A 26745-nucleotide genomic window follows, 5' to 3' on the forward strand; every position below is an offset into this window, starting at 1 on the left:
TTACAGATAATTTGATTCAGGTAGTGCTTTGACCACACTTTAAAAAACACCACTCTACAGAATAATATGAAGTTAGTAGTGGCAGAAGTAGGATTGGCCATGGTTTAGTAGTGAATGGGAGATGAGGGTTTGGAGGCAATGTATGAATTTGTCTTTTTGCAGCGGGGGAGGGGGGCGGGGGGCACATGGTGGGGAAGATTGGCCCTGAGCCAACACCTATTGCCAATCTTCCTCTTTTTTTTTTTTTGCTTGAGGAGGAGTGGCCCTGAGCTAACATCTGTGCCAGTCTGCCAAAGTGGAGGGCACAAACTTAACCACTATGCCACCAGGCTGGCCCCTGAATTCTATTCTTTATTGCAGCTTGATGGTGAGAATAATATGGATGTGGTTAGTTCTTTTTTTTTTTTTTATGTTTGTTTATAAGATTGGAGAGATTTCATCAGTATGCATGAATTTATAGTGGAGCCACCTAATGTTTATGACTTGTTTGGAGAGGATAGTGGATGTTAGCCAGGTCAGAGAATTGGCCCAACTGCAAGTGAGTCAGCTCTGCTTAGGGAATCTTTGGTAATGTGAATGCATTACTGAAGTGGTTCAAGCCAAAATGGGGGAAATAAACTATGGGTAAAGAGAAGAATTGAGTGGAGGTAAAGCAGTTTCACTGAGGAAGGGGCAGATAGGAGAGAACAGGAGATTGTGTTCAGGGTATTTTCAAAGTTTGAATTCTTAGAGATTTAACCCTGGCCTATACTTTATCATGCTCCACTCACCCTCAGTCTAACTCACTTATTAGGAGAAATAGTACAATAGTTAAAATATAGACCTAAATGGTGGCTTATGAATGGAGATTTAGTTTTCAGTCCCTTCAGCCTTTGAGGGGTCAGTGTGGGGCCAGGGACAGCTGGAACCCTGAACTGTCAACTGCCTTTGGCAGCCTACTATTCACCTCTATGTTCAGTAATGCCATTTTCTTATCTGTGCCGTGGTGTGAAAAAGGTTAAAAAGCAATATTCTAAATTTTTTAATGAGAAATGTGGTATTTATCAAGTATTAAGGCAGTTCTAGAAGGGGATAGGACATTTAATTATATCTGTTATAGAAACTTAGAAGTTTTTAGTGAGGAGGTATTTTTGGATAATTATATTTCATTTTGCACATAACGTGAAGTGACGTGACTGAGCATTAGATGAAACTTGTAAAACATAATTTGAGTATAATATATACATGAAATACGTACAAATACTTTGAAAATATTGATGGGGACTGGATATTAATGTCAAGCTTCATAATAATGGTTAATAAAGGATCACTGTGTCTTTCAAGTGCAAGTTTATTTTCTTTGAGAACAAGCTGAAATTGGTGGTTCCTAGATAAAGATAATTGTTCTTTGATGTGAGAAAGGAGAAAGAATATTGTTAAGTAAACAGGAAGCATGATAATTTCCTCTTTAGAAATCTTTTGATCCTGATACCATCCTATAAATTAAGTTGACTTAAAATGCAACTTAATACTTTGTCACTACTTGTGTTATAATAGATGTCAAACATATTTGATTTTGTTTACTTTAATAGTTTTAGTAGTACTAAAGAAGTATCTTGAAAACCAAAACAGTATTTGTTCCTGGAAATAATATAACGTGTTTCTGTGGTTAAAAATTCTGCTGAGCATGAATTGCCTTTCTTTATGGTATTTTTAAGTCTGAATTATTTTCTCTTTTCATAGAAGCTATAATTTTTGTTTGTTCCATGATGGTAGAGGTGAAAAGGTGTACTACTCGAAGAAAACTTTAAATGAGCTATTGCCTGAGAGTTATAGTTTTAGTTGTTCTATAAGTATTATTTGCTTTACACTTTGACTATAATATAGAGGAAATTCACTATTGTACAAGCATCTAATATGTAACTTGTTTGGACAGATGACTTTATGAGATTTTTAAGCTATGTCCAAGGATACTTTTTCAAAATTTTAGCGATTTTTAAATTTTTTCTAGCAGCTCTTTTTGAATTGTTTCATTAATAGAAAAATATTTTAAGTATAGTTTTATATCACTTTCAAATCAAACTTCAAATATGTTAGCTCTAAGACGGTCAGAGTTTACTGTATTTGAGAATTGAAAAATATGATAATGGCATTACCTGCAATGTTCTGTACCATAGGAAATTCTGTGATTTTGTTTTTTGGAGTCCACCAGTCTCCCAGTTCACTCACTGCTTCCTGCTTCTATAATGATACTCTTTTCTTCACCCAATTTGAATAATTCTGTTTCTTTGAATATATCCTGTCTTTACTTATGCTTTTCTCTCAACTCTGTAAGACTGAACATCTCCACTCCGTCTTACATGTAATGACTTATATTTTGTAACAGTCTATTTTGATAACTTAATTTTGAAGGCATTCTAATGCTCTACATTTTTACTCTCCCTCACCAACATTTTTTGTCTTTGTAGAAGATTTTGTTTTCTTTATTCTCCCCAAAGTCCCCCGGTACATAGTTGTGTATTTTTAGTTGTGGGTCCTTCTGTTTGTGGCATGTGGGATGCTGCCTCAGTGTGGCTTGATGAACAGTGCCATGTCCATGCCCAGGATCCAAACCGGCGAAACCCTGGGCCACTGAAGCAGAGCATGAAAACAACCACTTGGCCACGGAACCGGCCCCCAACACTTTTTGATTTTGATGTCACATTTTACATCTTTTTCATCTTGTGTATCCCTTAAATATTTTTTTTTACTACTTTTCTCTTTTAACCTTCATATTAGCTTTATAAGTGATTAATCCACTACCTTTACTATATATTTACTTTTACCAGTGAGATTTATACTTTCGTATGTTTTTGTGTCACTAATTAGCACTCTTTCTTTTCAGCTTGAAGAAATCTCTTTAACATTTCTTGTAAGACCAGTCTAGTGGTGATGAACTCCTTTGGTTTTCGCTTGTCTGAAAAATTCTTTCTCTCTCCTTCAATTCTGAATGATAACTTTACCAGGTAGAGCATTCTTGGTTGGAAGTTTTTTCTTTGAGCACTTTGAATATGTTTTGCCACTCCCTTCTGGCCTTTAAAGTTTCTACTGAAAAACTGGCTGATAGTCTTATGGGGGTTTCCTTATATATACAAGTTGTTTTTTTTGCTGCTTTTAAGATTCTCTCCTTGTCTATAAGTTTTGACATTTAAATTATGATGTATCTTGGTGTGGGTCTCTTTGGGTTCATCTTATTTGGAACTCTCTGGGCTTGGCTTCCTGGATCTGGATGTCTGTTTTCTCTCCCGAAGTCAGGGACGTTTTCAGCTATTATTTCTTCAAATAAGCTTTCTTCCTCACTCTCTCTCTTTTCTCATTCTGAAACTACTATAATGCGAATGTTAGTCCACTTGATGTTATTCCGTAAGTTCCTTAAGCTATCTTCACTTTTTTTTCATTCTTTTTTCTTTTTGCTGCTGTAATTAGGTGAATTCCTCTGCCCTGTCTTTGAGTGTGTGATTCATTTCTTCTCCTTCATCTAATCTGCTGTTGAATCCGTCTAGTGTGCTTTTCAGTTCAGTTAATATGTTCTTCAGTTCTGTGAGTATATTCTCCAGTTCTGTGACTTCTGTTTGGAACTTTCTCATATTTTCTATCTCTTTGTTGAAGTTCTTACTGTGTTAATCAGTTCTTCTCCCAAGTTTGGTTAGTGTCTTTATGACCATTACTTTGAAGTCTTTATCAGGTAAATTACTTATCTCTGTTTCATTAAGGTTTTTTTCCTGAGGTTTTATCTTGTTCTTTCATTTGGAACATACTCCTTTGTTCATTTTACCTGACTCTGTGGTTGGGTTCTATGCATTAGATGAAGCAGCCACGTCTCTGAGTCTTAAAGCGTTGGCCTTGTGTAGAAGATGAACCTTGTTGTTCAGCCCTGCTTTAGCTCTTGGTTGTCTCTCAAACCTTTGTGCTTGTCCAAGCAGTCTGTTTTATTTTTAATAGCTCCCAGTAGTTGAGGGTATGCTAAGACCAGTCATTGTCTCAAAGGGGAGGACCTCAGTCAGCACCTAGATTCAGGCTGATTTGAAGCCAGACCCTCGGGCAGCAGCTTTTGAACTATGCAAATATATACAGTTCTGTTGGACTGCAAGCCTAAGCCCTGTTGGCTCCCAGAGCCAGGGATCTGGAGGTGTCCCCTGAGCAGCAGTCACAAAAATCAGGGCTCCAGACGAGTGTATAAGCTCCTTTCTGGGAGATAGCCGTGAGCTATTGCAAAGCAAAGGGAGAGAGCATCGATGGTGTCAGCCCGCCTACGTTCCCTGAGATCACCTCTGTAGCCTCTAGATGTATGCCAGACCTGAAGCTGCCCCTAACGCCAAAGCTCCAGGATTAGCCAGGTAGGCGTCCTTCACAGAAAGGCTGGGGATGTGTTCAGTCTGCTGTCTGTGAAGTGCCCTGTGGGTATCAGCCTGCCAAGAACTGTCTCACTGATGGTTACAGTCCTGTGGGACCCAGAAACACAAGGCCCCTTGGCCACAGGCACCAGGCAATCATCTAGTATGTCCTGGGCAGCAGCTGCAGAAACCAGGGCACCAGGTTTAAAATGTAAGGCACCAGATATATGTAAGAGCTCCTCTCTGAGAGATGCTGGCACTCTGGAATGTGGCAGAGGGAGATGATGAAGATGGCAGACAGTGGCTGGAGTGAGACAGAGGGGAAGTGCAAAGACGGCACCTGCTGAAAAAAGAAAAAGAAAGGAAAAGAGGTGACACCCACTGGCTTTAGCAAAGCAGAGTGAGAGCAGGCAGATGGCTCTCACCAGCCTCTGTCCCCAGAGAGTATCCCAGCAGGCCCCTACCCCTCAGACCAATGCTTTAAAATTAAGAAATGAGTCTCTTTCACATAGAGTCTTGGCGCTTTTCAAAGGGCTGCTTCTGTGCTGGACTCTGGGGCAGGTGAGTCTGAAGGAGCCCTTTAAAAGCCATTGCTCAGTTCACCACAGCCTTGTGAGTTTCATGGGTGTGAGCCCCGTTGGTCTTCAGTGACATGTTTTGAGGACTCATCTTTCAGGTGCTAGTCTTAAAAGTTAGGGTGCCTGCTGTGGGGTATGAACCCTTTGCTCCTCAGGGTGAAGCTCCGGATTTTGAGTTCTGATTGTGAGTTGCCACACCAGGGGTGGGGTTTGTCGCAAGCTTGTCTCTCATTTGCCCAATGTGAAGAGTTGCTCTGCCAGTTTTTAGGTTTTTTTCAGAGAAAATTTTTTCATACATAGCTATAGATTCAGTATATCTATGGGAGTCCTATGTCACCATCTTGAATCAGAACCTCTCCACACCATCTTTACCCAGGTTCTTCCCACTTTAGGGACAGTTCAAATATAACATTTGCATGAAATGTTTTCTGAAACCTCCTAGTTCTAAATGTGTCTCCTGTCTCTGAACTCTTACATATCCTATTCCTTTTGCCACATTTATTTTCACGTGTTATCACTGTTACTAAATTGTCAATTTATTCATTTTTACTTACTGCCTCCTAGACAGTGACTTTCCTATAGTAAATAGTTAATCAACATTTGCTTATTGAAATCTTTTATCATTTTTATTCTTTTCCCCAGGAATGAAAGGTACAGTTATCCCTCATGTCTGGAAACAACGAAATTTACTACTACAGAAATTTGGAGCATTTCTGGGTCTCTTAGATATATGTTCTTATAGACAAATTGTTATGCTTGATCATTTACTGCTAGGATTTTAATGACTATATCTCCTGTGTAACTTGTGTACTTACTAAGATGACTTGTATTTTTATTTTATTTTGTTTTGTTTTGTTTTATTTTATTTTGGTGAAGAAGATCTAACATCCGTTGCCAATTTTCCTCTTTTTTTTCTTGCTTGAAGATTAGCCCTGAGCTAACATCTATGCCAGTCTTTCTCTATTTTTTATATGAAATGCCTTCACAGTATGGCTGATGAATGGAGTAGGGATCCAAACCTGAAAACCCAGGCCACCAAGCGGAGTGTGTGGAACTTTAACCACTTAGCCATGGGGCCGGCCCCAGATGACTTGTATTTTCAAAACCCAAGAACTTTCTGCATTTATTAAGAACGTATGTGACAATAAGTTTAATGTGTTCTTTTTTTTTTGCAAAGGAATTATTTTTCTCTCAGAATTTAAAGAAGCTTTTGTTTTGAAATAATTATAGGCTCATAAGAAGTTGCAAAAATAATACAGAGAGATCCTGTGTACCCATCCCCCACCTTCCTTTAATGGTACATTTATATAATTATAGAACAGTATCAAAACCAGGAAATTCACATAGGCACAATTAACTAAACCACACAACTTACTCAGATTTCACCAGTTTTCATATTTACTCCTTTTTTTGTGTATAGTTTTATGAAATATGATGTATAGATTAGTATAACTACCAACACAAAGTACAAATTTGTTCCATCACCACAAAGGAACTCCCTCAGGGTTTATAGTCAAACCTTCTCCCCAACCTCTGGCAATCTGTTCTATCTATAATTTGTCATTATGAGAATATTATATAAATGGAATCATATAGTATGTTTGGAAATTGGCTTGTTTCACTCATTATAATGGCCTTGAGATCAACCCAAATTGTTGCATGTATCAATAGCTTGTTCTTTTTTTATTCCTGAATAGCATTCCATTTTATATATTACCACAATTTATTTATCCCTTCACCCATTTAAGGACATTTGGGTTGTTTCCAGTTCTGGCTATTATAAATAATACTGCATTGAACATTCGTGCATTTTTTTATTGTGGTAAAATATACATAAACTTTAGTGTTTTTTACCATTTTTAGGTATATAATTGTATTAAGTACATTCACAATGTTGTGCAACCATCATCATTATCCATTTTCAGAACCTTTTTTATCATCTCAAACAGAAGCTGTACCCATTAAATAATAACTCCACACGCCCTTCTTCCCCCAGGACCCTGGGAGAAGTGCTAATCTATTTTCTGTCTCTATGAATTTACCTATTCTAGGTACCTCTTATAAACGGAATCATACAATATTTATCCTTTTGTGTCTGGCTTATTTCACTTAGCATAATATTTCCAAGGTTTGTTCATTCTGTAGGTGGTATCGTAATTTCTTTTTTAAGGCTGAATAATATTCTGTTATATGAGTATACTGCATTATTTCTTGTTGTTTATCCATTCATCTCTTGATGGACATTTGGCTTATTTCCACCTTTGGGCTATTGTAAATCATGCTGCTATGAACATGAGCGTACAAGAATGTTTGAGTCCCTGCTCTCAGTTCTTTTGAGCATATACATAAAAGTGGAATTGCTGGATTATATGGTAGTTCTGTGTTTAACTTTTTGAGGAACTACCACCGTTTTACACAGTGGCCACACCATTTTGCTTTCCCACAAGCAATGCACAAGAGTATCAGTTTTTCTGCATTCTTCTCAACACTTACTATTTTCTGCTTTTTTGGACATAGTGCTCAAGGATTTTTTTTTTAAATTATGCCCAGTTGACTGGGCAGCATTTGTTGAAAAGACCATCCTTTCTCCACTGAATTATACTTGCACATCTGATGTAATCTTATATACGTTGGTCTTTTTCTTTTGCATTGCCCTACGCTTATGTCAATACCACATTGTCTTACTTATTATGTAGCTTTATATAATGTCTTGATATTTGGTAACATGAGCCCTCCAGCTTTGTTTTCTTCAAGAATGTCTTGGCTCTTTTAAAAAGATTCTTTGTATTTCCATATAAATTTAAGGCTCACTTTGTTGGTTTCATGCCTCCCCTCTGCTGCATACACTTATTTAAAATCTACTCAAATTTTTAATGGAATTAGATTAACTCTACAGAGAATTAACATTTTAAGAATATCGAGACTTAGAATTCATGAACATGGTGTATCCTTTCGTTTATTTACGTCTTAATTTCTCTTAATTACGTTTTGTTTTCCAGATAGAAGCGTGTGTATTTCATGACATTTATTCCCAGTTGTTTGATGTTTTTTGGTGCTATTACAAATGATCTTGTTTTAAAATATTCTCTGTTTGTTTACTGCTGGCATATAAAAGTACAATGGACTTTTTTGTATATTAATCTTCTTACTAGTAATCTTACTATGTTCACTTATTAATTCTAATAGTTTGTAGTTCCATATTCTTTTGGATGTTGTATTTATACAATCACATCATCTGTGAAAAATGATAATTTTACTTCTTTCTAATCTTTTATTTCGTTTTCTTATTACATTTGTTTAAACCTCCACTATGCCATTGAATAGAAGTGGTGATATACATCCTTGTCTTACTCTTAGTCCCATACTCAGAAGGAAAGTGTTCCATATCTCATCATTAACACATTAGCTGTATTTTTGTAACAAAATACTCATATTAAGGAAATTCCCAACTATTCTTAGTTTTCTGAGTGCTGTTAATTTTTATTTCAATTTTAAATGACTTTTATACACTAATTGAGTTGTTTCATGTGGTCTATATAGGTTTCTTTTTTTTTTTTTTGTATGTGATGAATTACATTTTGTTAAAATATGAAACCAATCTTGCATTGCTGGAATAAATCTAACTTGGTCACATATATTATCTTTTATATATGACACTGATTTTAATTTGCTAATATTTTGTTAAAGATTTTGGCATCTTTCTTTATCAGAAATATTGGCTGTATTTCCTTTTTTTAATAATGTTAGTTTGGTGTCAAGGTTATGCTGACCTAATTGAGTTTTGAAGTATCCATTCTTTTTCTACTTTGTCAGATTGGTTGTATAAGATTGCTAGTATTTATTCCTTTACTATTTCAAAGAATAGAACAGAAAGGCCATTTAAGCCTGGAGTTTTTATTATGGGAAAGATTTAAATTACAGATTCTCTTCCCACTTTTTTTTGACCATTATTTCTTTAAATATTTTTTCCGTCCTCTTTCTCTGGTATTCCTGTTACATACATGTCAAACCACTTGATATTATTCAACAAGTCATTGAGGTTCAGTTCACTTTTTATTCAGCCTTTTTTCTCTTTGTGCTTTAGTTTGATAGTTTCTCTGTGATACTGTATTTAAATTCATTGATCTTTTCTACTTCATTGTCTAATCTCCTGTTAAGCCCATCTAGTGAATTTTTTATTCCATATATTTTTCATTTGTAGAATTTCTGTTCTAGAACTTTAGTTCATTTTTACAATTTTTTTAATAGTTTATTTGTGTGTATGTGTGTGTGAGAGAGAGGAAGATTGGCCCTGAGCTAACATCTGTTGCTAGTCTTCCTCTTTTTGCTTGAGGAAGATTGGCGCTGAGCTAACATGTGTTGCTAGTCTTCCTCTTTTTGCTTGAGGAAGATTGGCCCTGAGCTAACATTTGTGCCAATCTTCCTCTATTTTATGTGGGATGCCACCACAGCGTGGCTTGATGAGCAGTGCTAGGTCAGCACCTGGGATCTGAACCTGTGAATCCCAGGCCATCAAAGCAGAGCATGCAAACTCAATCACTATGCCACTGGGCCAGCCATAATTTACATTTTTATAGTTTCCATTTGTCTGTTGTATTCCCTATTTGTTCCTTCATTGTGTTTAGCTTGTCCTTAAGTCTTGAACTTATTTAGAATAGCAAATTCCATCATTTTTATTCTGTTCTTTGAGTGATTTTTCTCCTGGCTATAGGTCACAGTTTCCTGCTTTTTCACATGCCTGGGCATTTTTGGTTTATGCTGGACCTTATTGATGCTTTCTTGTTGAGTTTCTGGGGTGGGTTGTCTTATTTTAAACAATGTTGAATTTTGTTCTGGGATGGAATTAATCTACTTGTGGATCATCTTGAGTTTTTCAAGGCTTCCTTTTAAGCTTTGTTAAGGCAAGTCTAGAGTAGTCTTAACACTAGGGCTAGATTAGTCCAACTTATAAGGCGTGGTCTTTCTAGTGTTCCTACCAAATTCCCAGGGTAGTCAACAAGCTTTCTCTACTTCAGCTTATTGGAATTTGAGCATCTTCTAATCCTCTGTAAGCCTCAGTGGTTGTTTAGGTCACAGTTTTTCACTACACATTCTTTCTCTGTTAGTCACTCCTTGTGGATCTAGCTTTGTGAAGTCACACCCCTAAAAAGGCACAGCTTAGTGACTCGGAAAAAAAAAGTTAAAGGTCTTCTATACATATTTCTGCGGCAACTTTTCTGTATAGCTCTCATCTCTCCAGCATACTGTGCCACAAATTTTGGTTGCTTCACTAACCTTGAAACTCTCTAATCTTTGTTTCTGTAGTTTAGCAAGGTTGCTATGCTCTGCATAGGGCTCACCTTATTTGTGTTCATTTTCTTAGGTGTCACATTTGTCTGCTGCCTGTTCCTCAATGCCCTAATATTATGGTTATTTATAAGAGGAGGGCTAGCCTGGTACCAGTTACTCTCTCAGAACTGGAAGGAATCTTATTCTATGTATTTTGAAGCTATGGAATTACTAGATGAATCAAATTTAGAATTGTTACATCTTCTTGTGGAATGAACTTTTTCATTATGAAATTTTCCTCTTTATCTTCTGCTTTAAAGTCCTCTTTTTAAAATTGTTATCACTACCTCCAAGTTTGGGGAGATTTTTGTTTTTTGGTGTTTGCGTTATATGTATATTCCTTTTCGTCCTTTTACTTTTAACCTTCCTTTTTATTTAAAGTATGTTTTTAGAAATAGCGTATAGTTGTGAGTCATTTTTATTTCATCATACAGTCTTTTTTTAATTGGATTTTATGGTTCATTTATGTTTAGTGAGATTATTGATGGATTTTGGCTTAAGTCTTTTTGCTCTTTTCTGTTTGTCTCATTTCTTCTTGGTTCATTTAGTTTATCTTTATTTCTCCTTTCTTGCCTTTCTTTAGCTTATTTTTAATACTACATTTTCCCCCTCTTACTTTTTAGTTATACTGTTTTAATAGAGGTTACCCTATATTATAATATACAAATCTGACTTATTACACTTTAACTAAAATTTATTCTTTTAGCAGTTCCCAAACAATGCAAGTATCCTGCAACATTTTAATGCCATTTATCATCTTTTGCCCGTAGTTCTTTTGTTGTCAAATATTTTACTTATGCATATGTTAAAATGCCACAAGACCTATTGTCTTCTTAGTCACTGTTTACCCTATGTGGTACTCTCCATTTCTTTTTTTGTAGTTCTGTGCTTCCATGTGGGATTTTTTTCCCTTCAGTCCAAACTTATCTGTTATTACTTCTTCTTTTTTTGTGTGTGAGGAAGATTGGCCCTGAGCTAACATCTGTTGCCAGTTTTCCTCTTTTTGCTTGAGGAAGATTGTTGCTGAGCTAACATCTGTGCCAGTCTTCCTCTATTTCATGTGGGATACTGCCACGGTATGGCCTGACAAGCAGTGCTAGGTCCACGTCCAGGATCTGAGCCTGCAAACCCCGGGCCACAGAAATGGAGCGTGTGAACATAACCACTATGCCACCAAGCCAGCCCCTATCTGTTAGTACTTCTTGTAGCTCAAGTCTGCTTTTGACTCGTTTTTGCAGCATTTTGTTTGTAATGTCTATTTCACCTAAATTTTTTTTTTTTTTTTAGATTTTATTTTTTCCTTTTTCTCCCCAAAGCCCCCCAGTACATAGTTGTATATTCTTCATTGTGGGTTCTTCTAGTTGTGGCATGTGGGACGCTGCCTCAGCGTGGTTTGATGAGCAGTGCCATGTCCGCGCCCAGGATTCGAACCAACGAAACACTGGGCCGCCTGCAGCGGAGCGCACAGACTTAACCACTCAGCCACGGGGCCAGCCCCTATTTCACCTAAATTTTTAAGAAATTCTGGGTACAGAATTGTAGATTATCATGCATTTTGTTTGTTTTATCACCTATATGTCATTACATTGTTTTCTGACTTTCTAGATGTTGTTGAAAAATTAGCGAACAATTTTATTGTTGCTCTGCTGAAGGCAGTGTGTTTTTTTCCCCACTGGCTGCTTTTTGTCTTTGCTTTTCAAAAGTTTGTCTATGATTTCCCTAGGTGTGGATTTGAAGGTTTTGTATGGGTTCTTGGTGTTGTTGGTTTGTATTTATTCTGCTTGGGTTTTATGAGCTTCTTTAATCTGTAGGTAAATGTCTTTACATTGTTTATGAAAGTTATTAGCCATTATATCTTCAAATATAGCTTCTTCCCCTATACTTTCTTTCCTCTCCTTTTATGATTCCAATTACCTGTATGTTAGATCTTTTTACTGTGTTCTGCTTGTTTCATATGTTCCTTTTGTTTGTACCTTCTTTTTTCTCTGGTCTTCAATTTGGATATGTATTAATTTTTTTTTGGCGAAGGAAGATTTGCTCTGAGCTAACATCCATTCCAGTCTTCCTCTGTTTTTTAGTATTTGGGCCACCATCATAGCATGACCACTAACAGAGTGGTGTAGGTCCATGCCCAGGAACCATACCTGGGCTGCCGAAGAGAACGCGCTGAACTCAACCACTAGGCCACCAGGGCTGGCCCTTCAGTTTGGATATTTTTTGTTAGCCTGTCTTTGAATTACTAATCCAGTCTTCTATGTCCAGTATGCTGCTAAGCCCATCTAGTGATTTCTTAAATTCAGATACTGTATTTCTCAGTTCTAGAATGTGCATTTGATTTTTTAAATTAAGATTCCAATTTTCTGCAAAAAATCATAGTTTCATCTGTATTTTAGATCTTATCCTCTATTTTCTTGAACATATTAATCAGTTATTTTTAAATCTGTGTCTTATAACTCTGTATCTGAATTCTGTGTTGGAGATTTGTATTGGTTTTTGCCTCTTAATTTTGAGTGTGTGTGTGTGTGTGTGTTTGCCTGCCTCATAATTTTTTAACTGATGCCTTATGTAGATGAAATATAGAGGCTCTGGCTCATGTTATCTTTAAAGTAGATCGTTTTTTTCGGGAGGCAAGTAGGCTCTGGCAGATACCTTTGATCCTGTTGAAGCTTCGTTTTAGGCTTTGTTAGAGCTGGTATATAAGATTTGTCCTTATTCCAAGGCTTGTTTACCTGGAGTCTTGGCCTTTCTTTTTCTCATCCTAAGTCCTAACGTGTTTACTAGACTCTCCTCCCTGGCAGAACTTAAACTCCAGCCTCTGTCTCCTTAGCACCACACAGCTATCTACACAGTTGATTCACCTCCTATCTGCTGTTTTCTGCCATTTCTTTTACTGATTGGGAGGTGTCTTAACTTGTACACATGCAGCTGATGGATCAGCCATTGAAGGGAATTTGTATGTAGATTTACAGGTTCCTCCGTAGTTCCTTCTGTTTTGCTTCTTAAATCCCATCCATTTTGACAACCCTAAACTCCTATCTCTGTTTCCTCATAAGACTGCTGCTTGGGTTCCATTTGCCTGTCCCATAATTTGGAAAATAGCCTCAGAGAAAAAGCCAGGATATCTCTTGTGCACATTTCTTCTCTTGAGGAATGTAACCTGCAAGACCTGCCTGTATTGGTTGTTTTCCTCGCACAGGGTTCCTGCTACCACATTTAGGCCTGAAGGGTGGAGGAGAGGGGTAGATTCTTAGAAACTTGAAGGACAGGGTCTTAAGAAAGGGCCACTTTGAGAGGAGTATGATCTTTGGTTAAGTGATGTAGCCATCCTGAGGTGATCCTTCATCGAACTCCTACCAGGGATCCCTTTGGCCAAACTCAACTAGAAACCAGAAGGCAAGAAAACACATTAATATAGTCCACATAAGGCAGCTTAACAGGGTGGGTAAGGATGTTGAGTTGTTGAGGGGAAAATAGAAGATACCTAGCACAGTTCAGCTTTTTGTTCCTCAATGTATACTCTCTTCCTTCATTTGGGAGAAAAGTTTGTGTCCTAAGCAAAGGAGACACCTGAAATTCCATAAATTTTGGTATCACTGTGGGGTAATGTCAATTTAACAATACTTTTCCTGAAACTTAAAATGTTGGGCACCACCAGTATTCTTCACATAGAAAAAGTGAGGCTTTATGAAGTCCCATTTCATATGGGGGGGGGGGGGGACCAAAAGAGAGAAAAACAAGTAAAATATAACTACTTGAGAGTCCCTGCTCAATAGCTAGTCATGAAAGTTAGTAATCAGAGCTGCCTTCTTCCAATACTCCTGCATGTTCCTTTTCCCCTCTGCCATTACTTTGGCTGGATGGAATTCTTTATCTGGTGGTGGACTCCAATTCTCAATTCTGTGGAATCTTAGTTCTTGCATTTTGGAGATTGGTACAGTTTTCCAGTGACCAGTACTATTGGAAAGAGAGAGCTAAGAGATGTCTCACTGCATATCCTAGGTTCCACATATAGTGCTATCTATTGTGTAGCTGTTGCTTCTGTTCTGTAGCAAGAACTCAATTTCCCCTGTCATCAAAATCAATTACTCTAGTCAGTACAATAGTCCTTTTTGTCCCTGTTGGTTCAGCTGCATGAAAAGCCCCCAAATGGCCAAAAGGTAGTCTCAGCTTCCATTTAATCAGTTTTCCAGTAGAAGTCAAGGTTCCTAGTAGAAACATGCCTCATTGAGCACTAGGACCTTAAAATTGATCAGGCTAAAGTTTCATTGATGGGAGGTAAAATAAATTTTGAAGTGAGTCATTCAGTGTAATAATGAGAGGGACCACTTCTACTTCTTTATTCCCAGGCCTGTGCATTCTGGCTCTGGGGGAGACTGTGCCATATATTGTCTGCGTTTTAACACAAATAGCACATCCTGTAGGACCGCACCTCATCCTCACAATATTGTTTCCAAGTAAGTGTTATAACTGAACTTTCAACAGGCAATTTCACTGTCTTTTCAAGCCAGCTGCTTCTGAATGATAGAGCACATAGTGAGGTCAGTGAAATCCATGAGCACGATCCCTTCACCACACTTCTTTTGCGGTAAACTATATTCTTTGGTTGGAGGAAGTGTTATGATGGATAAGGCATTTCATAAATCTAATGGTAGCGCTGCAGAACACTTGAGTCAGGGAAGGAAAATCTATATTTAGAACATGGATCCATCCTTTTGAAGACAGAACACTGTTCACTCATAGATGGGGGTGGGGGGGTCCAATATAAGCAATCTACCATCAGGTAGCCAGCTGGTTCCTCTGGGGAATGGTGCCATATTGAAAGCTCAGCATTGGCTTATTCTTTTGGAAGATTGGGCACTCAACAGTGACAGTAGCCAGGGCAGCATTTGTGAGTGAAAGACCATGTTGCACTCATACATAGTCTTCATCCTTGCCACCATAGCCACTTTTTTTGTGGACTTATTGAGTAAATACTGGATTGGCCAGGTAAAGAGTCTGGCCGGCATCCACAGGAGGGGTCATCTTGAGCCTTCTTTACGGTGGGACATTATTATTTTCACATTCTCTGCCCATTCAAAGTGGTCCATTCATGAACCTCTTCCCCAGACCTCTTTGTCACCAGTTTTCCATTTTGTTTTTCAAATCCCTGATCTTCTGGCAAACTCATTTGTCACTTCCCGTAAGTCAGTCTATTTTAGGTCCATACCTCTGTCCACTTCTCCTTCACCATGAAATGTTAGCCAAATGCAGAACTTTGAATAGGGTTATAGTCCTGGGATCGTCTGTTCTGGCTGATACCAGCATCTGGTGCAGATCCATTTGTAAACCAGGCTCTTACTCCTCTTTTCAAATTTGTAATAGGCAGCTTCCCAAGAAGCCAAAGGAGTGAGCTGACGGAGAGCAGTTAAACCAGGTGCTCTGAGAGTCTAAGCTTCCTACTTATGCAGTTTACTTATCCCTTGTGGACCTGTTCAGGCCTACTCAGTTCCATTTAATGATGAAATGCTGCTCTGTTCACCAAATACTATGTTTCAGCACATCAGTAGTTCATGATGGGCAGTTCAGGTTGCATAATCATTTGGTGTCTTGTGGTTAGATATTTGTCTCTACCAGGGTTCTGTTGCAATTCAGGAGCTGCTTTTTTTTTTCTCCGCAAATCCCCCTGGTACATAGTTGTATATTTCAGTTGTGGGTCCTTCCAGTTGTGGCATGTGGGACGCCACCTCAGCATTGCCTGATGAGCAGTGCCATGTCCACGCCCAGGATCTGCACCAGCAAAATCCTGGGCCTCTGAAATGGAGAGCACGAACTTAACCACTCGGCCATGACCTGTCCCCAGGAGCTTCCTTTAATTGGAGTATTATTTGCAGAGTAGGACATGATTTTTCTAAAAATTATAGGACTGTGTAGTAATTATCTTCCAGGGACTTTGTAGAGACTTAATTGCATCTCTATCGCAAGCACTTCAAATACTGGGTCTGCTGTGTCATAAAAACCCATGCGGCTGAGGAATCCGTATTGAGGCCTCCTTGAAAACTAACAGCCTTATGGGTTACCCCCCAAAAATGGCTCAGAGTAGTGTATGTAGCGTACTTCTAAATTCCAGAGGCCCACCAAGCTTTGTACTTCTTTGTAGTGGGCTGTTCAAGGCACAGCATCTTGTCCTCCACTTTAGAGGAATCTCCTAATATGCATGAAACTACTAGACCCCCTAGAAACTTCATTTTTGTGACACATCCCTGAACTTTTGCAAGACTTATCTCCCTTTTACCCTACGTATGCCTTACTCAGGCACTACTTCTACTTGTGACTTCTCACCAAATCCAATTAGCTTAACATCACCAATGTAATGGACCAGCATGACATTCTGTGAAATAGTAGATGATCAAGTACTCTCTGAACTCATTATAACAGAGAGCAGCAGACTTCATATACCCCTGGACCAAAGTATTCTATTTCTCATGTCATGTGAATGTAAATGGCAACCACCAGAGACTATGTCAGTCAGTAGTCAACTATGCTCACTGCAGAAAATGTTCTCTTGAAAGGAGTTCTGAACAGTGCACCTCCCTGGCCCCTATAGAGTTATGCCACAGGAGAATCTGATCCCTTTGGACCTTCTAAGTGAGATGGACTCAAGCTAACGCTCCATCTCTAACTTGACCTTCATAAGCCCACATTCTGACTGGTGGCTTACAGTGGAGTTTCAGAATTATAGGGTCCACTGAGAGCCATTATTTAATAACCCCCAGAATATCTATATATTTCCCATTCCTCAGTGAATGGTCTCCCTGGTAAATATCTCTTCTAAAATACCTTGGGGAAAATTTACAGTACAACAGTCCCCCTTATTCATGAAGGATACATTCCAGGACCCCCAGTGGATGCCTAAAACCACAGATAGTACTGAACTCTATAAATACTATGTTTTTTTCTATACATACATACCTGTGATAGTTTAATTTATAAATTAAGAGATCAATAATAAAACAATTATCAAATATACTGTAATAAAAGTTGTAGACTTCAGCAACCCCAGCATACAATTTTTTTTCTTTCCTTGTTAAGTCAAGAACTTGCACCTTTTCACTTATAGGAAGCACTTTACGGCTTCTCTTTGGCATATCCGAATTGCCAGCATCACTACTTCTGCATTTTGGGGCCGTTATTAAGTAAAATAAGGGTTATTTGAACATAAGCATTGCAACAATACAACAGTTGATCTGATAACTGAGATGGTTACTAAGTGACTAAATGGATGGGTAGTGTATAAAGCATAGATGTGCTCAACAAAGGGAGCAAGATTTCAGCATGCTCCTCAGAACAGCACACAATTTAAAGCGTACAAGTTGTTTACTTCTGAACTTTTCCATTTAATATTTTCAGACCGTGCTTGACGGCAGGTAACTGAAACCCCAGAAAGCGAAACTATGGATAAAGGGGGACTACTGTAGACATCTGTGGCCGTGTGACAGGGTCCTTCCTTGAAGGGATCCAGCCTCTTCCCCCTGAGTGGTCCATGAAGTGGCTCAAGTCTGGGAACTGGGAACAGATCGTGAATTCAGTTATGATGACTTACATTCATTTCTGCCCAGCAGAATTACTGTCTAATTTTGGGGGATCTTGCAGTCAGCCACCATGATAGATCTCTTTGGATCAAAACACTTTGATTAGTACTCTGCCCTGTGGTTAATTGTGGTGATTGCTTCAACCTTGTCTCTGAGGGCTCAGTCCTGCCACCTGGCCTTTACCACTCCAGGATTCCATTATTCCCATGAGATCAAGGAACCCAGTTCCATTGCCGTACCATCTGTTCAGTTATTTCTGGTCTAATGAAGAAAACCACCGCAGAACTCTTGTGAATGATAGTGTCCCCTTACCAATGCATTTCTTTTTTTTGGTGAGGAAGATTGGCCCTGAGCTAACTTCTATAGCAAATCTTCCTCTTTTTGCTTGAGGAAGATTGTCACTGGGTTAATATCTGTGCCAGTCTTCCTCTGTTTTACGTGAGATGCTGCCACAGCATGGCTTGACGAGCAGTGCTAGGCCCACACCCGGGATCCGAATCTGTGAACCACGGGCCACCAAAGTGGAATGCATGAACTTAACCATTACGCCACTGGGCCAGCCGCACCAATGCATTTCTTAGTGTCTTCCTGGGCAAGATGAGAAGATTGCACATAATACATCCATTGGAATATTTCCATTTCTCATTACCTTTGGACTCTCTTCTACTGGAAAGTTCTTGTGTTTAAACATCATTAAAAGAGGCCACTGTGTAGTCTAAGCATTTACTCACCCAACTATTAATGCCATTCACAAGTTCCCATTAAATTCTGAATCTCAGGTGATTGCCTTCATCTCAATTAAATCAACCCAAACATGCCTTATTGTTCACCTGCATTGGTCTAAACACTTTGAATCTCACTTCCCCAAGAATGTTGAGATCTTAACTCCCATTTTAGTCCTGGAGGCAATGAAAGGTGGTAGAGTTGAGTTCTGAGGAAAATTGCCCTCAATTCGTGAGTCATTGGAAGGTTTTTAAGTAGAAGAGTGGTTTTTCCTTAGAAGGGATACTATGAAAGAAAAGGGGTTGCCTCTGTCAACAAGACAGGCAGACAGATGTTTAAAGTTCTCGGCCTCTATATCTGGCAGAATATCCACATCCCTTATCTCAGGGTCCCACTTCTTCCCCTTCCTTAATGTAAGAGACCTGGAAGGCTTAAACTTTTAATTGGCATTATATCTTTGCAGACCTTACATCAGACTCTTGGCTTTGTCCTCTGCCATATATATCTATATATATGTATATGCCAGATATATGTGTGGCAGATACATGTGGCAATAAGAGATGAGGAACTCCTTCAAAACTGCCAATGAGGACTTCTGGTTACCCATGCATGTTTTTAATTGTATATTCATAAATTTAATCTTTTTCCCTTTGTTCTCTATCTGGGAACATCAGAAGAATCTAGGTGGTGATTGCAATTTTTATAACTGGTGTTTCTGTAGCAATTAAATGTCACAGCCATTTGATCTCACACCACCATGCCCTCTATCTGTATTTCATCCTATGCTCCCATCGATGATAATTTGAGTAATCTAGATGCTACTACATGCCATACATTTCCCATGTCCTCTATTATCATTAGGTTTCTTGAATATTCCTTGAACAACCCAGTCCCAGAATACTATTTTGAGGGGCTATTTCTGGTACAGTTACTATGTCTGAGTCAGGAAACAGATGGCATACTCAAATTAGAGTAATTCAAGAAGGATCTATGAGAGGCAATTTACAAAGCTATGGTCAGGGTACGGGGGAACTGCAAGGGATGGTACAGTACCCTAGAGCTGGTAACGGTAGAAGTGTTACCATCCATAGGCTTGAAAGAAGGAGTGGAAGGAAAGGTTGGCAGAATCCAGAAGGAAAAAGTCGCAAGAGAGTCAGTCACCTTGAGAGAAGAAGCTGGCTTCTTTGGTGGAGAGGCACAGCTGTTCAGAGACTACTCCACAGAGAAAGAGTCAAGGGAATCTCTTCTGTCCCTCAGACCTCCTACCAGCACTCCCCAGTGGCAGGAAAGCCAGAGGGCAGGGGAGGCCTTTGATAAGGTCATAAAGATGAGCCTCCTGAGGGCAGAGAGCAAGATGTAAGAGAATGGATAGAGAGACAGACCAATTATATGAAGAGTTTCAAGAACGTGTTTGGCATCTTAAATTTAAGGCATGACCTGGACAAGGAAAATATCATTTGATGAGAGTTTTATCAGACTAGAACTAAGGATCTGATCAGCTTGTGAAAGGAGAAAGCAAGAGCTTTGAGAAGGCCATTCTCCTATTCCATATACCTCTCCAGGGAAAGAGAGACTTTTCTTTCTGTTTTTGTTTTGGTGAGGAAGATTGTCCCTGAGCTAACAACTGTTGCCAGTCTTCCTCTTTTTGCTTAAGATTGTGCCTGAGCTAACATCCATGTCAGTCTTCCTTTATTTTGTATGTGGGGTGCTGCCACAACATGGCTTGGTGAGTGGTGTGTAGGTTTGTGCCCAGAATCTGAACCCATGAACTTAACCACTATGCCACTGGACCAGCCCCCAGAAGAGAGACTTTTGTAAGCATTTTAACTATCTTATGAGTTCACATGAGTAATTCAGAAATATTTTAGTGCTTACTGTGTGCTGTTCCCCAAATAACAAATATCTGGGCTTGTTTTTATTCATCAACTTTATTAAATAATTTTATTAACTGATCTACATAGACATTATGTTTAACAATTCAATATAAAAATAAATACTTTTATGGGATAAATAAGCAAGTTTTTTAGAGCCCCTAGGGCTTACAAAAAAGAATCTTAAAAGATCCATATTTATCATCCGAAGACTAACAGTTACAAAAGGTAGCAAACCATAAAATCAAAAAATAAATATAAATTTTAAATATTTAAATAAATAAAAAACCTGATACATTTTAAATGGGAAACACTTAATTATCAAGTCATTGTTGAGAAGATGCTTTGACAAAAGGTAATCCATTTGTTCAGAAATTCTACAATTGTTCCTGTCTCATCATCATATTCACATGTGAATCTTGTTTCAGACCCCTATAAAACAAAAATTTTAATTTTTTTTTTAGTTCAGAGTAGTTTACCTTATATAATTCTCAATTGAAGTCTTACAGGCTTATGGCCTTTATTTTCAAGTGTATTAAACATATTAATTATTCACATTTTCTTGAAATGATCAAAATGTGCCAAAATTACATTTTCTACAGTATTTTACTATCATTCTCATTTGTTAATTCTGCAATCTCAGTGAACACAAGATTTTTTTCCTGAGTTGTGTACAAGTAAACATTTGAAATAAAAACAGTTCTGGACAAATACTTCATTGCATGCAAAATAAACTTGTTTGACTTCCTCTGTGTATATATCTGTATATCTGTAGGTTACATGTATACAGTGATATGAACATTAGACTTCCTTCTTTTTTAAACCTTGATTAAGGTTATTCTACTCATTATTCTACTTGAGTAAATCTCCTCATATTTTCTCCAAAGCAAGGCAGAACCAACCCTGAGTAAGTTAGAAGAGGCTTTTGTTTGGGGGAAGTTTGTGTGAAGAACATTTTCATAAATACTCATCCCCCCTCCCTCAACTCACTATCAATGCAGGTGAGTTTCCCAACTTTTAAAAGTGTAAACATTAGAAATGTTGTCCTGTGGACTGACTGTGTAGAAATTAACCTTCTCTGCAGAAAGGGACTATTTCAACTCAGCCTCTAGCTGACAAGCTAAGGAGAAAATATTTTGATATGCAAATAAAAGAGAGTGCTTTTTCGAATTTGAAGTATCCTATCCTGGAAAGACAAACAAAATGAGACAAAGTATTTCCTTTAAATAAACTGTTGCAGTGTTATATATCCTCTAACATGTAATTATTTAAATATTGTAATTTCTTGGGAGGAGTTTTACTTTTAAAAATGATTTTCACATAATTTTATCTCAATTTTGCATCAGGAGTTTTAGAGTGAGTTTTCTGATGTTAAAAATTTTAGAGCAAACCTCTTGACGTAAATGAGAAACTGAGTCAATCAATGTCTAAATGACATTAATCTCAGTGTATTTTTTAAAAAATTAAATGGAAAGAAACAGTCTACTAATAAAGTGACTCTTACTTGGAAAGATCCAGAGTTACATACTTTTAGAAACTTGGTTCTACTACTGTAATTAAAATTGCTCTGTTTATTTAGGATAACTGTTAATTCATGAATTTTGTCCTTTGGCAGATGGGATGAGAAAGGAGAGCTATGAACCTCTTTCATGTCATCTGAGTCCCTTGTACATTTCATGCTTCCTGTGCATTTAAAAATTCTTAAGGTCCTGAAAGTATTACCTCTAAATAAAGAGTTAATTATTTGTCCATCAGCTATTTTAATGGTTGCTGTTTAAGACAAATCTCTTAATCCTTCCACTAAATGATAGGGAAACCCCATTTAAAAAGCTTTTCACACAATCAGTATTAGTTATTCTGGTAAATGATCTGAAGGAATTTAAAAATACATAATAAAATCTGTCTGCTTTCTGTGAAATTCAATTCAGTGCCTTCTCCCAGTTTTGTGTTAATGTGAGGGGTGTCAGAGCGCAGGGGTGGAGGCTTGTCCCTATGTGGATGGTAGATGGAAGCTCTCTGGCTTGCGCTTCCTAGCTCCACAATGTATGATCTAACATGAAAATAATTCATGTTCACAGTGGACTTAAAATACACAAGTACTTCACACATACCAAAAATGTTATACCACTTTAAAATGCCCTTCCATTTATTTTATTTCCAAGAGAGCAAATAAAGTAATGCCTTACCTTTAGTCCCAGAACTGTTACATTGATATTGCTCATTAATTCCTTGATATCTTTCGAGAGAAAGTTTTTTAGCATTTCCTCCAGAGGTTTGAGTTCTTCTTCTAGACACTGAAGATGTTTCAATTCTGTGGCCTTGAATAATAATAATTATCATCAGGTGAGTTTTCTCTGACTAAAAGTCAGAATCAGAAATTAATCTCCAATCTATTTTTATTGAGTGGCAGTATATAGTTTTTACCATTCTCCCTGTTCTCAGCATTACTGTAAAGGTGGACCAATATAGTTTACAAATCACAGATACAGGCTGAGTTCTTTTCCAATCTGTATACAAATCATTAGACCCAGAGTAGTCAGAATGTGGAAGTAGAGGTTGACATTCTATGATTCTAATATTTCATAATCAAAGGGTTAATCACAATGTTAGGGAAAGAAGGAGATCTTGGATGCCATCTGTCACAGTCCCAAAGTTTGATACATTAGGCAATTTTAACTGTATAGTAATGACTCTCAATTTAGAAAATCACATATAACTGTAAATTTTTTACTTTTCTGTAATAAGTACATTAAGGTGCATTTAAAAAAATTATTTGTTCCAACCAAATAAAAGTTTACAATATTTGAAGAATTTTTGGATGGGCTTCCCAAATTAGACATACACATACATACTCTCCTATATATAATGATAGTATTTCATACTTTTATGGTACATTATAATTTCAAAGTGTTTTTTCCTAAATAAGCCCACTTAAGTGTCACAGCCACATTTTGAGATAGGCAGTGCAGTATTATCATCTCCATTTTACAAATAAGGAAACTAAATCTCAGAATTTAAGTGTCTTTCCCAAGGCCGCATGACTAAGTGGATCCAGAATTAGATTTCAATTCTTTTTTTTTCATAGCATTAACATAGCATCCTTTGAATTAAATGTTTTTATATCTTTCTAAAATCTTTTGCAAACAGAATGGTGATAAAATGAACAAATGAATGAAATTTATCACATTACTTTTGGTTTCAAATAGATTTTGAGTTGTCATTTAGAAACTGTGAGATTTCAAAGAATTCCACCACCCTCTAAATTATACACATGATCTCATGTTATCTTTCTAACAATCTATAGAGGGAGAGGTAGGACTACACTGCTCATATCTTCTGACATTTCTATCTACTGCCCTTTCAACTTGCTACTACAAGGTCTGCAAGTTCAAGGCTTACATTTTTGGTATGAGCAATTTGGAGCTATTTCCTTCAGAAAAGAGTCTAATGTCATTATGTTGCAGGAGATAAGAGTTGTGTGTCTGATTAAGCTGGAGGAGCATCTCTAAGCTATTTTCATCTTTCAGAAGAGTAGTGTAAAGCATAATTTCCTTGAATTAATGAGAAGTGGATCAATGGGATTGCATCTATAATCCTTAAGTCCCATTTTTTTCTGGGCTTGGATTTACCCTGGGACAAGGTCTTTCTGGCACCACAGTTTTGCCCGATCTCTGCTGACCTGCACAAGTGCTAGGAAACTTTATACTCCTAGCGTCGCTCTAGGAGCTTAGGTGATTGATGCTTACCTAACTATCTGAATTTGAAAACGATGAAGATTTTAATCTTGGAAAATAAGTCACATAGAATCGTAAGTCTCTGGGTCTACTGACATAAAAGATGTTTAAGTCAAGAATTTTATACTCCCCAGAGAGAATTTTATCTTTACTACTACTAGTAGTAGCTAATGCTTGTATGGTGTTTACCATATGCCAGACACTGTTCTGAGTTCTTTACATCTACTCATTAATCCTCACAAAACTATATGAAGTACATACAATTAGAATTCACATAAGTAGGTGAGAAACTTAGTCACAGAGAGTAGGTAACTTGCCCAAGGTCACAAAAGCTAGGACACGGCTGACCTGGGATTTCAGTTCAGATAATCTGGACCCAGAGTCTGTGCTATTGATTACAGCTATGCTGCCTCTCAAAGATAGACCCTTCAGAATCTTTCCCAAACAATGAAGGATTTTTAAAAGTGGCCTCCTCTGAAATGAATTTTGATCATTAGCATGCTAAAATGATACAATCAAATATCTAGAGTTTTGCATGTTTAAATAAAACAGTAAGTCAACATAATCTTTTAAAACAGCCTAAGCAATAAAGTAAGAATGTTATTATTCTTTTCTTCCCAGTCCTTGCCCGCCAAAACACAAATACATATAAAAAAATATAGGCCAAGCCATTTACAGAAGGCCCATTATCAAACTTAGACTTTTTTTAAAAATATTTAAGTTACTTATTCTTTTCCTCAGATGAGGTGCTATTAATCCAATCAGTGTGCAAATTTGTATATTACTTTGAATTTCATTAAAATATAAAGTGAACATAGAAAATTGTACTTACCTTCTTGGGCATGTTAATTTTAAATGTGAGCATCTTGGAGAGTTTGGGATTCTTGTTATTCTGAGAAAGTATAACAGATTGTTATTAAAAAAGGAACTCCAGCTAGAAAAATTAAATGTAATAATTTTAGTAAGAAAGGAAATATACTCACATTAACTCCTTCCAAAAGCAACTTTAAATCCATCTGTAATTGCTTCAGTTGTTGCTGTGTTTCCCTCTTAGAGCTTGAAGTAGGTGCACTGTTTGCAAGGACTGCAAGAGTTAGTGCGATGCAAGCCAAGAGTTGCATCTTGTACATTGTGGCAGGAGTTGAGGTTACTCTGAGTAGTGATTAGAGAGGCTGATATGAAGCTCTTGAACAAGAGAAGCAATTTATACTGTTAATTCTGGAAAAATATTATGGGGGTGTCAAAATGTTTTACATATTACACATATTTTCAAAGATTCTACCTGTGTGGCAAAAAGCATTACCTTTATTTTTCCTCTTCTGATGACTCTTTGGAATTTCTTTAAACCCCCATAAACTGACTGAATGGATGTAGGTGAAATCCCTCTTGGTTACATTAGCCCACACTTAGGTGGCAGTTCTAATTCATACAACTAACGCCTTCTGTATGAAACAGTTTTTCCTCCCTCTTTCTTTAAGGGGGTGGGGATACAAAAGTGCCTCATGAAAATTTTCTCTTTGTCATAAAACTATGCTGAACATGTGGAGCACCATGTTGTGGTGGACAAGAGCAAGAATAAATAGTTGAAAAGAATAAATGTTTAGATTTGTTGATTGAACAGGAAGAATATTGGTTTCCTGTTTCAGGATGGTTTTAACTTTTATCTACACAATGACTGAGCTAATGCGTATAACATGACAGATTACTTCTTACACAATCAGCTGGAGAAATATTAAGATTAGAATACATAAAATGCTCATTGAACTTGAGGTACTGTTTTATGCTGTTTTAATTTTAACATGTTTCTTGTATTTAAATATCTTACTGTCTGTTGTCCTTTTTTTTTTTTTTTTTAAGGGTATGATTGTTTAACAAACAAACACTCAGAAAAGGATTTGTACCCAAGGGCACTCTTGCTAGTTTTATAATAGACTTTATATGGGCTTTATGTAAACCAATCCATAAGTTTCTAGTTTTCATCTCTTTAGTAAATTTAGATTTATCCTCTAAAGCACCTGGGACACTGTGAGTGTAACAATAGGAGTTATGAAGTAAGATCAGATGAGTATTTTTCTAGTAGGTAGACTAGGTAGGATATTTAGAATGTATGTTAATTTGTCCTCAGTATAATGCACAAACTGCCTGGATGATGGTATAACTATATACTTCTAATTTAACCTGGAGAGAATTGAGGAAATCCTTTATCAATGAGATTGCTTGTAACTCCTCCATTTTTACTACCTTATTCATTTCTTATCTAGTCTCTAAACAGATATTTATCTAGCACCTATGATGCCCTCAGGTATGTAGAAAGAGAGAAAAAAGAACAGTGTGCAGGCACGCAGTCTAATTTAAGCCTAACAAGAAACCTGTTAAATGATGGTTCCATTTTGCAGTTTAGAAAACTGAAGCTCAGAGAAGTAGTTTGTTTTAGGTCATTCAGCCCTTACTGACAGTAAGGAGCAGAACAAGGATTTGAAACCAGAATATTCTAACATCAAAGTCCACTCTCTTACCATCTGTATTCTTTCTCAAAGAACTTGATGTGTAACAGGGAAAACGTGCACATAGACAATTGTAATCCTAGGTAA

General features: G+C 37.3%; 1 protein-coding gene across 1 annotated transcript; it reads right to left on the reverse strand.

Moving 5' to 3' along the window:
* Positions 1 to 20469: 20469 nt before the first annotated feature.
* Positions 20470 to 25398, reverse strand: IL2 (interleukin 2). The gene is made up of 4 exons (XM_014845524.3): positions 25138 to 25398; positions 24987 to 25046; positions 22607 to 22738; positions 20470 to 20852 (listed from the first exon to the last, which is right to left on the reverse strand). The coding sequence occupies exons 1-4, from the start codon at positions 25282 to 25284 to the stop codon at positions 20742 to 20744; spliced, it is 450 nt and encodes a 149-aa protein (XP_014701010.1). The 5' UTR covers positions 25285 to 25398; the 3' UTR covers positions 20470 to 20741.
* Between the last annotated feature and the right edge of the window lie 1347 nt (positions 25399 to 26745).

This window comes from Equus asinus, chromosome 3 (genome assembly GCF_041296235.1).
Source record: "Equus asinus isolate D_3611 breed Donkey chromosome 3, EquAss-T2T_v2, whole genome shotgun sequence".
Lineage (NCBI taxonomy): Eukaryota > Metazoa > Chordata > Mammalia > Perissodactyla > Equidae > Equus > Equus asinus.